Here is a 16,647-nt window from a genome sequence, read left to right on the forward strand (position 1 = left end):
ACATTTCACATTTCACTCACCACAGGCTTCAACAGTTCTGCCCTACAGAAGGATTGTCAACATAATGAATTTCACTACCAACAGTGCAAAGTACAAAATAATGTACTAAAACATCAGAACGTATAGCCTAGATACTTTAAGGCAAACAAGGCAAGGCAATGCCTTTTAAACACACAGGCAATTCAAAGTGCTTCACAAAAGAAAGAAATGCATTAGAGCAACATTAATAATAAATAAATAAAATCCATTAAAATACAGCACTGTTTACATTAAAAAAACATCAAAAAATCAATCAACATAAAACACAACAGTTATTTTATCCTCTTGTCTCTTTCTGTGTGCGTTTTTTTTCAGTGGTACATGATCAGCATCGTCCACATCTACAACCGCTGGAGGAACTCCGAGATCCGTTGCTATGTCAACGGTCAGCTGGTCTCGTACGGCGATATGGCCTGGCACGTCAACACCAATGATGTAAGGGCACCGATAGAGGGAAAGAGGTGTTGTTATATGCGCTGATCTTTATGATGAACAAAAAAAAGTATTTTTAAAAATATATAATTTTTTGTACATCATTTGTTGCTATTGGAAGTTTTGCTCCCAAGTAAGGGCTTTATTTCCAGCCTCCGAAATCAAGTATTCATCTGGCACTGCTTACACTTCCCTCCTATCGTGATATTGGCAAACATTTGAGGTTTGCCCTCTGCATTCAGCAGCTGGGGTAGAGTTGCCCTTGGGCCCCGTTCCAGCACAGCCCGTCTAAACTCCAACTTCAAACTTTTCCATTTAGCAGGGGACAGGTAGCCTGACCTCTCAGTGGCAGCAGGGCCTTCATTACACTTCCTTCCTGGTTGGCTCGTGACATTGCCGCAATTACCAGGGGACGGTGTTATTCTCTGCAAGAAATTCCTCGGCCTTGGGGTAAAGTGTATGGCTCACCGAAAGACTTGTACGAAAAAGAAACATACAGTACGCGAGCAAAAAGAACGGGTCACAAAATGTGATGATGCTATCAGTGTTTGTCAGTGTTTGTCCTGAAGGCTGAAGATAAAACTTAATCACTTTTAAGAAGCAGAAGAGTAAAGATCTCATTGTGATAAAGGGTGTCAGAGGACTGGAGAAGATGAAAGGCAAGTGGATAGAAAGAATGTAATAGCAGGTGATGGCAAAGTTGCAACAGAGCGATAAGAAATGAGCAGCTATCGAACGTTCGGCTGTTTTTTGACCATTCTGTGTTCATCACTACAAAAAGCCATGAACTTATGTTTAAATACCTCAAAATGTGAAACAAACATTTCTTTAATGTCTGTTGTGAAACTGAAACTAAAAAACACACAATTTTTAAGAGATAAGTAATGGCTGGTATATCTGTAGTTTACTTCAACAAAGCTAGAATTAGTTTAGTGTTAAACTTTAAATAGACAATGTTACAAGTACTAAACAGAAATGGACACTTTCCCTCCTTGGTTGCAGTGAATCATGTTAAACCATGCGCCGTGAGTTACCAAACCTTCTTTGCAAGAAAGCTCTTTTAAAATGTTTGGTATTATGGCTCATTTCCTCATGTGTCCTACCTGTTTTTTTTCAGAGCTATGACAAGTGTTTCCTGGGTTCATCAGAGACAGCGGATGCTAACAGGGTGTTTTGTGGTCAGCTGGGAGCCATTTATGTGTTCAGCGAAGCACTCAACCCGGCTCAGATCTTTGCCATCCACCAACTCGGCCCAGGATACAAGGTGAGACGACGCCCATGTACTACCTTATCACCCACCGCACTGGATATTCTCTGTACGCTTTACAGCGCATCAATGTCATGCTCTGTTTGGCAGGCAGAATATCCTGGCAACTCAAGGATTGGATTGTCAATGTTACTTAATGCTGTCTCTGACCGTTCACATTGTCAGCTAGAAGTAGTTGAGGCCATCAGTCATTCTTATCAATCGCAAAAATAGCCTGTAAATTGGTGCCAGTTGTTGTACATACTGTAGGTTCCGCTCTGCATTAATGCTGGAGCATGAGTTTTCTGTTTTATGACATAAAGAACATACCCCTACAGCCCTACAAGTATATCATGCTTAAATACCTTTTCATCAACACCACCAGTCAGTTGATTTTAACTCGATATTATTTACCACTGTTATGTACATAAGTGGATATTTTTTACAACATTCTTTATGTAAAATTGAATTGTTGAAAGTGTTTCATCTGTTACTTTTAGCTCAAGTTTACTAATTTATCCATTATTTCAACTATTTGACTGTGACTTTTTGATAATTACATCAGCCAATTATCCATTATTTTTAGATAACTATTTGAACTGTTTAATTCATCAATTTCAACTATTATTTTGTTACTTTTGTCTAACTAGTGTGCATTTATTACTTTAATGTCTTTATTAACCCTTTATACATAATTTTAACTGTTGTCTTCTCTGCTTGCTTGACAACTGTAATTTGTTCCGGTTTTACAGCTGGCTTATTATGTGGATATGTACTGTATGTTTGTTAAAAAACACCATCATACATATAATTTTTTTTTTTGTAAATTAGTTGAGCTACTCCACAATTTTTACACATACCCCCTGGCAACTGCAGAAACACACCCTGTGGTACAAGTACCCCTGGTTGGGAATGACTGGGCTTGAGTACAGTACTAGATTTTTCCTTTGTGGGATTAATGTATGAAGCAAAAAAAGTACTTTGCAATATTTTAAAATAGCTAAGAAAAAAAGCAGGTGTTGTTAAATGTATGGATTTTCGACGAGAATACAGAGAGAAATCAGTGTTGAGGTAATCAAAATGTAAAACAGCTTCAGAGCTTCTTATAACCTCAATGCAACATATTCTATTGTCCAAAACCAAGCTTTTGACAAGGGAGCTGTCTTCATCGGGGTAACCTAATAGGTGCAGGAATTTTTTTCATTTAGATGAATTCTGCTCCTGTCAGCCAGAACATCACCGCTACCGGTGTTCATTTGTAATTCTGTTTCAGAAGAGGCAGGTGTTTCAAATTCTCAACAGCAGCTGAAAGACATCTGAGCCAAGGGTGTGGCTGCAATTACAATCACATCTTCTGAGAACTTATCGGCTACCTAGATTTAAATGTCAGCACTTACAATACATACAATGAACAAAATCACTATATAAAGTGTTAATAGATGAAGCAGGTATAGATTAAAGGGTCACAATGAAGGAGCAAATTACAACTCTATCACTAAATACCTCCTGGGAAATCACAAATTGATATCTGGAGTTTGCAGTTTGGAAGTATGTGCTGGTGGATGTTTGGCTTGGAGTCTAGACACAGAATTTTGCATTCCTGTAGTAATAAAATTTATTCAAATGAGGCTTCACAATGTTGGTTGTTGAGCACTGATAGCTTTAGAAATCACTATCTCTGCCTTTTGGCCTGGCTATCAGTGACAGCTGAGATGTTGCAACACCTTGCCAGCTGTCTGCTTCTTGTTTTGGCACACCTGCATGCCTCAGGCCACTTACAGCTTGTTTATGAAGGTGTCCAAAGCTGTCAAGATTTCAGCACCGTGAGGCTGTGCGGGTATCTGAGGCTGCTGATGTGTACGAACAGCTGCTGGTATTTCAGCAGCTCCTAAGAAAGGGTGCATACCGAATCAGAAATGTACTTTTGTTACCTGAGACTTGCTCAGGTGACACTGATGGAGAAACAGATTGACAATATGCAGAGTAGCATAGTAGATTGCATGAGGTAGAGCTTTGCCCCACATAGGAGCACTGAATCATACATGTGAGTTTTACGCCTTCTCAATCTCTCGCAATCATCCTCTCTCAAATAATATAGCCCACAGTTTCCTGGGGCTGATCAGTCAGATGATTGCCTCTCTGCATGGCACAGAATGGGGCTTCTCAGATGCCCAGAAGAGACCATTAAATGGCTCAGTTGTTTCAAAGCTGCAAGCCTCTGTGCTGGTATTGTACTGATGAGTGCGCTGGTTTTACGGTCGGCTAAAAGAGAACACAAGTGGGACTCGGCTTGTGTCACACAGCTTCCTGCTTTAATGTGAATATAGGCCGGTTCACACAGATGCTGATATGTATATATGACAAGTTACTCCTGAGGTATTGCCTAATCGCTGTTGTAGAATCGTATCTTTATATACTGTACAGTGTATGTGTTTGTGTGTGTGTGTAGCTGTATATAGCATCTTGGTCTCAGCCACTGTCAGTGTTACTGTTCAGTAATGAGGAGAAAAAGGCAGACAGACACTCTGCTCGCTCCACTAAACAAGCCTTCAGCACCGAGAGAGCGTTCAAGGTCTTCTCGCTCGATGTGCCTCATGATGGCCGACACGCTGTGTGTACTGAATATCCGTGTGTGTTGCAGTTCAGCACATCCATGATCTCCTAATGACAGAAGAAGATGGAACATAACATCTTTTTTTTCTGTGTGGGCTACGATCAAAAGCTCAAAAGGCTCCAGGTTTTTTTGTTGTCTTTTTGTGTGTGTGTGTTACACGTATGTCCTGTGACTCACGTGTTACTGTGTGTGTCGCTGGTTGCACTCTTCATCAGGAGTCCAGATGTCCTCATTGCAAAAGCACTGCCAACAATCTGGCCACACCGTAATTAATGGACCGTGTGAGTCTATCTGGACACCTGTATTGTGTGTCTCTGTGTGTGTTTTTGAATGCACATGTGTCTCGTGTGTATTTGCCAGTTTCACTAAAAGTCTTTGTGTTGTGCATTTTGATATTGAACTTTTAGAGAATCCTTACACACAGCATCCCTTAAAACGGATTTGAACAGGGCTTACTTTGGTAGTAATGACTTGTGTCCTTTAACCAAATATCCGTAACTGCCCTAAAAGTTGAATATTTAATACTGTTTACTTATTGTTTGACTAGTTTTGCATTTTATTTAGGCAAGGTTCTTGCATGGCTGTTTGGTCCCAGTACAACTCGAAGTTTCAAATCGGGATTTGTATTTATTAAGGTTTTTATTATCTAATAACTTAAATAATTTGCCAAAATAAGTTTTACAGCATTTTTGTCATATACCGGAGAAGTCATTCTGGAGGTCTGGTTTTCATTCAGCACTGTGTGATGCAGGAAGGCCCAGACTTAGCTGAAAGAAGTGTGCGTGTGTGTGTGTGTGTGTGTGTGTGTGTGTGTGTGTGTGTGTGTGTGTGTGTGCTTACTTGCGTGCTGTTATCACTGCAGGCCAGTGTCGTATCTGCAGCTCTCAGGTGTGACTCAGGCGGTAGTTGTCGCTTTCATTCCTCTGTGTGTGTGTTTTGGTAACCAGATGAAGGACACACACGTGTTCAAGCACAGCTGTGTAAAGCTTTACATGTGTAAAAATGTACACTTTCCTTCATTCCTGCATGTTTCTCCCGCTGCCTGGCGAATGCCTTCCGTACATCCCTTAATCCTTTAGAGTCAGCGAAGCTCTTTGAGCTACCTGCCTCCATCATAACACAAAATACAAGCTCACATTTACACAGCCACATCTATACCTATGCACAAGTACACACACACACTCTTCATAAATGCACCACAATGCTTACGCAGCAAAAAATGTGCATCTTAATAAGTGTATTAATTTCAAATTCAGGCTATTCAGTGTTTTTTTTCATGCAGAGGGCCCACTATCCTTCAAAAATAAACCATAGAGCAATTTATTTGTGTTTGTGATTGATTATCCTTGCACATGGCTGCATTCTAGGTTACTGCTAATGGATACGCTTTTTGACACAGCTGTTTAAAAGCTTTTTAACACTGGGTCATCGGCTCTTGTATTTCACTAAAGTAATATGTTCTAATGTCAGAAAATATAAATGTAGACAAGCTGTCCTACCATGTAATTGCCATTAAATACTCTTGGCAATAATGTTTTGCTTGCAAGAATGTGTGTCTGGAAAGTGTGCTTAAGGTCCAGATCGTTAGTTTATCAAGTAAGCTTTTCATGTCAGAAGTGATTCTGCTAATTGCAAGGAAGGAGAAAGTTAAAGTTAAGATGGTGCTAGAAAACGGCAGATTTGTATTCCGCCCCTGGACGGAGATAAGGATGTTACGCTGTGGAGGTTTTCTTCAGACGTCTTCATTGTGCAGCGTGCTCTTTGCTTCGGTGTGAAATCTTGCGCTGCATGGATAAAACTGCTCAGGGCTCATTTTCTACAGCAGACCTCAGATGAAAGGTTTAGAACAAAATGGGCCTGCAGGTCTGTGAGCAGCCCAGGGCTTTCCTGTGCAGTCAGGCTGAGCAAGGCGCCTGGGGACCCAGCCGCTCGAAGGGGAGAGCGCCCCTTGCCTGGAGGAGCTGCTGCAAAGAGTGGCTGAGCAACTCGCTGGCCTTTCATCTGCGGGGCTTCATGTGTGTATCAGCACCGCTGCAGGACATATAGACCCACAGACCTGTGCAGACCGACAGATATAGACATAGATGCACACACATTAACAAAGTGCAAACTACACTTCCTGCAATATCTTAACGGAGACAACATATTGATTTTTGTTCTTTACAGTTCCCCCACCCCATGTGTGTGAGTTTGCATTTCAGTATTAATGTATGAGAAACTGATGAAAATTATGAAAGTAAGGAAAACAGTTCATGAAAGAGATATTTTAGATTTTAACAAGATAAAGCTTTAGCAGCTCGTGGGAAAGGTTAAAGTTCATGTTACGTGCAGGATAAGTGTAACGTGATATGCTGAAATTAAATAAAACAAATGTGTCCGTACTGTTTTGTGTGTTTTTTGTTGGTAGAATACAAATAGATAAGACTGCAGAGAGATAAATTTGGAGCTCTTGAGTGCCTCTCTCACACATCCACTCCCCCGCTCATCTCTCATTCTGGGCTAATTGAATTAATGCCTGGGTTAGCTCTGTGTTCATTAAGCTAATGCTGTGTTGTTTACACAAGGCTCATGCTGCAATTAAGCAGACTCCATTTTGGGTGTTGAACTCGTCTCTCGCCTCATCTCTCGCCTTCGGCCAGTGTCTCTCGGATTTAAAGTTTTTCTCACAGGACTCTTTGACATTTTCTTCCTCTTTCTCCATCTGCTGCAGAGCACGTTCAAGTTTAAGTCGGAGAGTGACATCCACCTGGCCGAGCACCACAAGCAGGTGTTGTACGATGGCAAGCTGGCCAGCTCCATCTCCTTCACCTACAACGCCAAGGCGACGGACGCCCAGCTCTGCCTGGAGTCGTCGCCCAGGGAAAACCCCTCCATCTTTGTCCACTCACCACACGCACTAATGCTACAGGTCAGTCTGGTTGGATTTATCACCTGCCTGGTTCCAGACCTCTGCATCTCTGCCTCGTGATTTGTTTAGCACTGAATGATTGAATTGAAAAGACAGCTCAGTTTGATTATCAGGCTTGTTTGGTACAGGCTGGCTCACACTCGCCTCAATTGCATTTTTTGGTGAGATTCTCTGCTGTTCATTTAACGCTGTCTTTTGAGGATTTTGCTTGTACAGTAGCTGTATTTAAGTGGTTTTCTTTCCAAGTGTCCTTCATTCAAGGTTGGTGGGCCTTGGTAATGGTGGTTCATCTTTGTATCTAATCTGGATTCCTAAGAGTTCCCCTCCTTTGCTCATTGTACGAAAAATGCACTAGCAATTCAGGCAGCAATTACTGTAAGACAAAATTGCAAAGGTGGCAAGTGAGTGAAATTGTATCATAGTTATATTGTTATTTTAGGTAGTTAGTAAAGGTTTTTCAGTCCAGTGAGTTAAAGCATAAAACAGTTTCAGAGTTATATAGGCGCCATTTACAGCATTATGGAAATTAGAATTTATTTAAAAAATGAACTTATTTAAAATTTTCTCTCTCAAATCCCAAAAATATTTTTATTGCATTACATAATTAAGAAAATATAGTGTTTGTACCAATCTTATACACTTTATATGGATTAAAATCAGGATGTGTGAAAAGAAGCTATTGGACAAACAACAAAGAAGAATGTGTACATACATAGTGAAATCAGGTTGTATCTCTGACAAATGTGCTCAATATTTTGTATATTCTGGGGTTCAAATCTCATATTCAGGTACCAACGACAAGTTCTGAGCTTTAATTTTTGTTAATATTTGTAGCAATGCCGAATTTCTGATGACAGTGAGTTTCTCTGTCAGCACTAACAGTCAATTTCCATCCGACAGGATGTGAAGGCCATTGTTACCCACTCCATCCACAGCGCCATCCACTCGATAGGCGGCATCCAGGTCCTGTTCCCTCTCTTCGCTCAGCTGGACTACAAGCAGCTCAATGACTGCAGCGTGGACACCACAGTCTGGTGAGCGGTCTACAAAAATAAAAGGAATCCAGCGTCTGCCTGTAATGCAGTGATTTAGACTGTATAAATGATTTCTAGTACAGTCAGTGGGCTAAAACATCCAAAAATGCATGTTTTGTTATTTAATGTGCAACATTTACAGCAGCAGATCCTGGATTGGAGTCAGAAACAAACGAAGGAAAGGGGGGGAAAGAAGCGAAAGAAGACCCCATGAGCATAGAGAACAGGGTGGGAAAGAAAAAAGAGTTGTGTGGTTTTTCCTGGAGCAATGAGCAGCTTTTAGAAAGTCAGTGCGTCTACTATTGACAATGATAACAAAGGAAAAAACACCCTTTTATTAAAAATAAATGAACGAGAAGGTAAATGTGGTTATGGGGAGAGGTGAAGCAAACATTACTTATAAACTTTACTCACATACTCCAACAGAAAACACAGAGCAATGCATCCAACAATTTCCACGCTGCGTTACTGAAATATGTGTGAACAATGTGTGTGTTGCAGTGCCACTCTCCTGGCGTTCCTGGTGGAGCTGTTGAAGAGCTCAGTGGCCATGCAGGAGCAAATGCTGGGGGGGAAGGGCTTTCTGGTGATTGGATACCTGCTTGAGAAGGTCAGTAAAAGGCCTCCACACTGAGAAGTTTGTGTTCATGTACATGTTGTTGTTGGGTGAATAAGGAAAGTGGCCTTGCTTTTTACCATGACCTCCATTAAGTTTTTAAGCTTTTAAGGCCCCCTCCGAGCTAAAACTAATGCAGTCTAATAGAACAGTTGATTCTAGCTGTAAGATTGTTTTGGAGACTGCATGTGCTGGCTGAAATGTAGTACTGTATAAAGACTAAAAGTTAAAACAACAATATTATTTTAAAAAGAGGTTTGAATGACCATTCAGCCTGATTTAATCTCAGCTTATATTTCCCATCTTTTGTCCAGTCGTCACGAGTCCACATCACCAGGGCAGTACTTGAACAGTTCCTGTCCTTCGCCAAGTATCTGGATGGTTTACCTCACGGAGCGCCTCTCCTCAAACAGCTCTGTGACCATGTCCTCTTCAACGCTGCCATCTGGATACACACCCCTGCCAAGGTTTGTTTATTAGTGTGTATCTACTGAATGTGTGTGTTTGTGTTTTCATGACCTTGCTGCAAAAAAAAACAGGAGATGATGGTCTGAATAAGAGAATTAATGGAGTGACTAGATTATGAAAAAAAGAAAAGGACAGAGAAGAGAGAGAATTTATTTTATGCTTACAGTGCCCAGGAGACTTTTTTCTGAATGCAAGGAAAATTGAGACAAGCAAGGAACATAAAATGTGGAAGAAAAAGAGGAGGAGGGAATGACATCTTATTGGCCATTGCCCTTTACCATAATATAACAAAGGAGGTTGCAGGACACTGATGGAGGAGCTGAGACATCACGCAGGGAAAGGATATAACAGGCAAGCAGAGGAAACAAAGAGAAAAAGTGACATTTGAAAAGACCCCGGGACTGGAGAGAGATGTGTGTTTCCTATTTTCCTTTTCACTCTGAACTAGATGCGATTGTTCCTGGCATTCCCGCGGGGCCAGTCAGCCCTTGCCTCCATTATTTTCAGAACTTCCTGACTCCCCGTCTTCCTCCCTCAGACCCTGAGATCTGATTGGCTCCTGGGTATAGCAGTACCGCTCTCCAGGGCGTGCTGGAGTTGAGACTGAAAAAATGCAACTGAGCAGTTGCAGCTGCTCGGGAGAGAAAAAGGAAGGTGTGAATCCAGCAGAATCCAACACAGCATAAACATATCAACCTTAGTTGACTAAACCAGACAAGCCTGTGTGGTTCCTTATTGGATTTTTTACCTTCAATTGAGTGCCAATACAGAAAATTACAATTTGTTTCCTGTAAACATGACCACAATTCAGCAGGGTCACAAGACAAGCATAACAAATTCACAGCAACACCACAAAATCTTTTAATCCTTTAATCTTACTTCCACTCTACCATTCTGTCTCCCTCTGAACTTTATTATTTTCCACTTCTCAGGGTATTATTATCTCCTTCATTATGGGCAAGAATAGCCTTGGTCGTACTCAGGACAAAATGAAACACTTGGAGATATCACATCTGAATCTCATCTGCCATTTCTCACAACATCTTCCTTGCTTTGCGCTGAAAATAAAGAGGCTGTTGTCTTTACCAAGCACTTCTGGTTAACGTAATCCTTTCAGGGAAGGAGACAGGATGTTTCTTACAAGCTATTGTTGCAGCAGTGCAGCCCAAACTATTGTGCTATGATGATGAAGGAGGATTTCAGGCTTTTCTGCAGCCCAAACAAGTTGTAAATCGCACCAGGTAAACACATCAGCTCAGTGCATGAAATGTAATGTAATGAAAGCCGTTTAAGTCAGCCGAGTGCTCTCTCAATTCTGCAGTAGATGGCCTGCGATGCGGTATGGTCAGGCACTCCGCTAATTTCATCCTCTTAAACAGAGCTATCTTGTTAAGGCTGGTCCTTAGCACCACGGTCACTGTAATGAGCTCAGAGATTTGTGAGCGTGCAGCAGACTCCAATCTGCGTACGGCTGCGATGGAGAGGATTGGTTACAGGAATATTAAGAGAGGGAAAAGGGGAACAGCAGGAGACAGGGAACAAGGGAAGAAGGAAATGAGCAATTGGAGAGCAGCCTCCCTAAATGTCAGCGCTGCGTAAGGAGCTCCTCAGATGCTTGACAGCTTCAGGCACAGGAACATCAAAAATAACACAAAGCAGAAAACATTGGTGCTTTTGCTGGAGTGTTGTTTCCTCCCATGCCCCTGTCGCTGTGTTTTTCACAATAAAAATGCCTTTTGTTTTAACACTCAGAATACACAGCTGATTTGTCTGACCTTCGTGTGTGTTTATGTACCTATATGTGCTGTATAAATGGATATGTCTGGTGTGTATACAGGTCCAGCTATCCCTCTACACATACCTGTCGTCGGAGTTCATCGGCACTGCCACCATCTACACCACCATCCGCCGTGTCGGCACCGTCCTACAGCTGATGCACACCCTTAAGTACTACTACTGGGCCATCAACCCGCTGGAGTGCAGTGGAATCACCCCCAAAGGTCTTGGTATGTTCACACCTGCACACAGTTTGCACACAAAAGCATGCTCACTGTAAAAAAGAAAAGGAACCATAGCAGTCTATTTTACACTCTTAATGAACACCACTTGATATTTAAAGACACTGTTCCTGACCTAAGGCACATGACTTAAGTCCTAAAATTATTAAGGCATTTATCAATACACATAGTGGTAATGTCGATCTCTGACATACATTGAATATGTCCATCATGTTTTTCATCCATCCATCTGCTATGATTGTTCGGTATAAGGTCGCAGGGGGCTGGAGCCTGTCCCACACAAAGAGGCTATTCACACCTGGCATGTGTCTTGGGAGATCGGATCACAAGTGGACAGCTCTAAGCACGTCAGTTCACACCTGGCATTAGAATGCGTCTCGAGTGACCACTTCACCACTCTATATACGAATAAAACACTGTACAACATTTCCGTTTGCCAAATGCCTTAATTTGATGCATTTACTGTTTATCAGAAATGACCTAGGTTGGGGAAAAAAATTATAAACAACACCGGAGCAAAGTGTTTTTGGGGGCTGGTCCTCACTAAGTACTGTACAAAAACACAACTGTATGACTTTATTCACTGGTTTTGGTGAAACTGGATCATATTTTTTCCTCTGATGTCCTCTGATTGCTGCTGTACATTGAAATCAGACCTGGTATTAATATGCGTCTCCAGTGTCCACATTGAGATCCTCTGTCCAGCTCAGCGCAGGTTCAAAATATGCTCTATAACCATAGACTGTACAATAACTTTCTGTACCTTCTCTGACCGGCTTTCCACTGTGATTTGTTTTCCTCCTTGGATTATACACCCATTTTTTTCCTGTCTCTTCAGCGGTGCACTGATGTAATAGCTCAGCTGGAAAATGAAAGTTATGCCTGGCATCGTTTCCCTCTGCAACCTTTCTTCATAATGTTTACTCCTTTCTGTTATTTTAGTAGACTATATTGAGTTTAACTCAACAATGCACGACTTCATGTTCACAAACCAATACTTTTTGTTCACTGTTTACCAAAAAACAGGAGCACATTCAATGAACACCACTCTTTAAGCACGTTCAATTGCAATTACCCAAAACGCATTTTAATGCCAGGTGTTGAGGAGGCCAAAGCATCCTCACTGCATTCACTCCAGTACTGAGCCACCAGAGTTGTCCAAATGTGATTGGATCACCCAAGACGCATGTTAATCCAGGTATAAACAGGGCAACACTGACCGTGATATTCATACCTTTGATTAAGGTGATTTGATTAAGACATCACTAGAGGAAGGCTTCCAGTGATTAATGCATATGATATTTGCAATATGAATTTGCACGCTATGCCATAGTATTAGAGAGGTCAAAAAAGTAATAACTTTAAATGATTACATGTGTTTTTTGAATAGAAATAATATTTTCTTTCACAACCATAAGCCTTTTCACAGTTTTGAGTAACACTTTCTCTTAATCATTTTTTGGCTTGATTATTATTCAGCCCTAATTCTACAGAACCACTTGCTACATGCATTCAATTATAATTACTTTTAATTATATGCAGTTGCCCTATGAGCAGTGATTATTTTGAGCTTTTTTTAAGATGAGCAACTAAAGAGGTTTTAAAATTGTGAAATCAGCTAAAAAACAACCCCATGAGGACATAAAGTCAGTAATCAACAAGACTTGAATAGCTAACCGAAGGTCTAATGGCTTTGAATAGGTATGCAAATTTTCAGGAACACATTTATTTAATGTTGGGTCAAATAATTACAGTGTCGTTAAATTGCGTACAATACTGATTTAATCGTCCTTTCAGGATGGAGATAATGACAGGAAAGAAGTCGTTTATGCTACACACAGACACATACATGCATTTAGTGGGCGTGAGTGGGTAATTTTCCCTTCTCTTAACACACTGTCTGTGTGCTTATGAGCAAGGGAGTGAATAAGACCACTGTAGAAAAAGAGAATCCATATTATTTTTTTACTGGTGGGTGGAAGAATAACAGTGTTGCCTGTGTAACACAAACACTGCTCCTTTTGTGCCTCCTGTGAAAGCAGCATATTTGGAAATAAAACTGTAAATGATTTGTCCATATTTGAAAAGGAATTGCAATTAAAACACATTGTATTCCAAACTCAACACAGCGACATATCAGATTTGATATTTTCACTGCCCTTTGTAAATCATCACAGAGCAGTGTTACCGCAGCCACTGTTACCAAACACACCAGAGCAGAACAGAGAGGTCGGAGTGGGCCTTTCACTTTAATCAACCTCTTCTTTCTCCCGGGACCCTCTGCCAATGATGAGTACACATCCCATGTTGCCGTGGCAACAGACAGATTTGATTGGCAGATCCAAGGGAGCTTTTGGTATTTCTAATCAAGTGGCTGTCTGGCTTCCTTTCTGTTTGGCGATATTGCTGTTTGACTGCTTGGATTTAGCCCCATGAAGAGCCACTGATAACAGTAGCAATTAGCCTCAGACATAACTACTAATGGCTGCTCAAAGCTAAAGGAAGTGCTAGTTGTGGTTTGGAAGTCTGTCTGTACCGGACTATACTGTAAGAGTGTTAAATGCATTGATGGAATTAATTAGCATAGGGATGAGGAGATGTTTTGAACATATAAAGGGCTTTGTGGATAAAAATGTATTTAACTGTGCCTCAGTCTGAAGTAATGCGGTTGAATCCAAGCTACAGATAAACAGCGTGTGTGTGTGTGTGTGTGTGTGTATGTATGTGTGTGTGTATATATATATATATATATATATATATATATATACAATGTCCTACACCTGCTTTGACTCTAGTTAGAAATACGCAGTTCCTCTCCGAGTTTTTACAAATAAATCTATTTAATGTTGGTTACAAATTGCTAGGGGAAAGGGGAAAAGGGGAGAGCGTGCACTCTCCCTAATAAAAACACCTCAGTCCTTTTGCACTATCAATGATCACTGTTTTTGAACTCTGCAGCTAAATTGTAATACAAGTGAAAAAAGTGATGGCTTCCACTGAGTGAAACAAGATTGAGGCTGAAGTTTATTTATTTATTTATTAATGGATTTTAAACATTTGATTCTATTTATTTTCTATTCTATTTATTCTATTGTTTATTATTTTCTTTATATGTTATACTGTAATCGAATGTCACATAATGTAATTTGATCAGTGTCAAATTTTATAGTAAATATCTTACTTGTCCAGTACAAGTAATCTTGAGCACACACAGACTGAATGTGGATCAACAAACAAATGAAAAGGCTTCAAAAAACTGTAGAAATTCACTGTATTTTTAGATCAAACAACCCGTGTTTGAAGTTGGGCCCTCACACACACACACACACACACTCACACACACACTCACACACACACTCACACACACACACAGGCACACACACAGGCACACACACAGGCACACACACACACACACACACACATAGGCACACACAGGCACACACATAGGCACACAGACATAGAACATGCATAATTTTTATTAATTTAAAAAAACCTCTTTGCTTTTTCACATTATCTGGCGGAATAAAACAGTTTTTCACAATGACTGGAAAAAAATGTTGAGTCAGATTTGGATAAAAGGAGCACAAGAGGAAAGAAAATTAATTTCAAAAGGTAAATGTCCATAATTAAAGCTGTCCCTGAGAAGCGGTTTAAATGAATATAAGCTTGATTCCTCTGTTAACAAAAGACCCCTAAAACAGAGGGGTTGCACTCGCACGCGTTCACCTGGTGCATTCATGTGCTCGTTTGACACGGAGCTGCTGCGCAACCATGATGGATGGTGAGTGTCACCAGTCTGCCAACATGTACCAGCTTGACTGATAAGGATGATGGATCACAAGGGATTGCTCCAGTGTCATGTTTTGGCTTTGTGAAGAGCAGGTGAACCGACTGAAACACCTTCACACTAGTATGATTTAAGGCCAGCAGAGCCTGACAAAAGATATGGAGAATCTTTGAATATTCTTCCATTCACATCCTCTGTCTTATGTTCCTCTCTTAGCTTACTTCCGCTGGCTAAGCAGCTACAGGTCAGATATTGGTTTAAATGTTCTGAGAGGATGCAGGTGCATTTTATTGTGCTTACAATAAACACTGTTTACAGTTGCAGTACTCTCCTTTTGTGACTTGCATAAAATAAGCCTGATTCCAAACATCCTGATTCAGCAAAGTGTGCAAATGCTCACAAGATCATAAATGTTTATTGTTAACATATAAACTTAACAAACCTCTGTTGGGAATGTGGAACACTGATGAGAACGGGCAGCTTGTGAGGTTTATTGTGTCTAGGCTGTTGTGAATGCTTGTTAATGACATCTGTAGAAAGGTAGTTGAGGAAGATTGACAATGAGTAGGGAAGAAAAAGTCAACTTGAACTGGCTGTAGTGGCCACTGGGACCATTAAAGGAAAAATGGCCTTATTTCTAAACGGTGGGTCTTAAATCATTCTTGCTTTGGTCTGAATCTATTCATCTTTTAGAGTATTTGGCAGCATATTCCATTAGTTATTTGGCAGCCGTTTTGAGCCAATTCATCACAGCCACACACATTAAACACCTCAAAAATGAATGAAATACAGTTACATGAATGAAAATGCAGTGCCAACAACTGAGTTGTCAGTTTTCTTCTTACACATTTCACAGGTAGAAGATGTCTTTGTGGCTCTCAGAGCACATGGTTAACACTAATGGAGGTCTGTGGCAGTTATAAACCACTGCAAAATGAAACTAAATGCTTCAAGAATGGCAAAAGACGTCAGACCTTTTAGAAGCGGGCGATGACATCAGACCCGCATGAGAAATTGCTTTTGTTGTGCGTCAGATGCTTTTGTGTTTTTAGCTTGATGATTTCTTTGTAGCTCAGCACAGCAAACATCTGATCGAGTGCCAGAGCGTTAAAGTAGATATAGTGGATTACAGTGCTTGTTTGGTTTGGATCATTTGAACCATCAATCACATTTTTGTAAATTGCCATGTCTTTGCTGTAATCAGTTAGATTAGTACAACTATAAAATATCCAGATTGCCAAATTGCCTCTGGTGTTAATGACAGTGATTTACAGTTCACAGATCTATCATAGATGTGTGTGTGTGTGTGTGTGTGTGTGTGTGTGTGTGTGTACTAACATGTTTTTCTCTGCTCTCCAGGAAGCCTAATAAAACCTAATATCAGTAAACAGCAGGGCTCACGCAGACTGTGCTACAGACATATTTAGCTGATCATTATCGTGCATAAAAATGGATTTTTAACAGGAAATTATTCTTTTGTTTATG

General features: G+C 40.6%; 1 protein-coding gene across 22 annotated transcripts in view; it reads left to right on the top strand.

Annotated features, from left to right (window-relative positions):
* nbeaa (neurobeachin a) overlaps positions 1-16,647 on the top strand; it is a 94,701-nt gene that overhangs the window by 42,127 nt on the left and 35,927 nt on the right. For all 22 annotated transcript variants that reach the window (XM_038708794.1, XM_038708812.1, XM_038708810.1 and 19 more), the window contains exons 7-13: positions 355-474; positions 1,589-1,735; positions 7,042-7,239; positions 8,140-8,273; positions 8,775-8,883; positions 9,204-9,356; positions 11,195-11,363. In XM_038708794.1, the coding sequence (XP_038564722.1) occupies positions 355-474; positions 1,589-1,735; positions 7,042-7,239; positions 8,140-8,273; positions 8,775-8,883; positions 9,204-9,356; positions 11,195-11,363 (1,030 nt within the window). The remainder of the gene's footprint in view (positions 1-354; positions 475-1,588; positions 1,736-7,041; positions 7,240-8,139; positions 8,274-8,774; positions 8,884-9,203; positions 9,357-11,194; positions 11,364-16,647) is intronic.

The sequence above is a fragment of the Micropterus salmoides genome, unplaced genomic scaffold (genome assembly GCF_014851395.1).
Source record: "Micropterus salmoides isolate LMB-PRFRI ecotype aquatic unplaced genomic scaffold, ASM1485139v1 Ms_hic_scaffold_9, whole genome shotgun sequence".
Taxonomy (NCBI): Eukaryota; Metazoa; Chordata; class Actinopteri; order Centrarchiformes; family Centrarchidae; genus Micropterus; species Micropterus salmoides.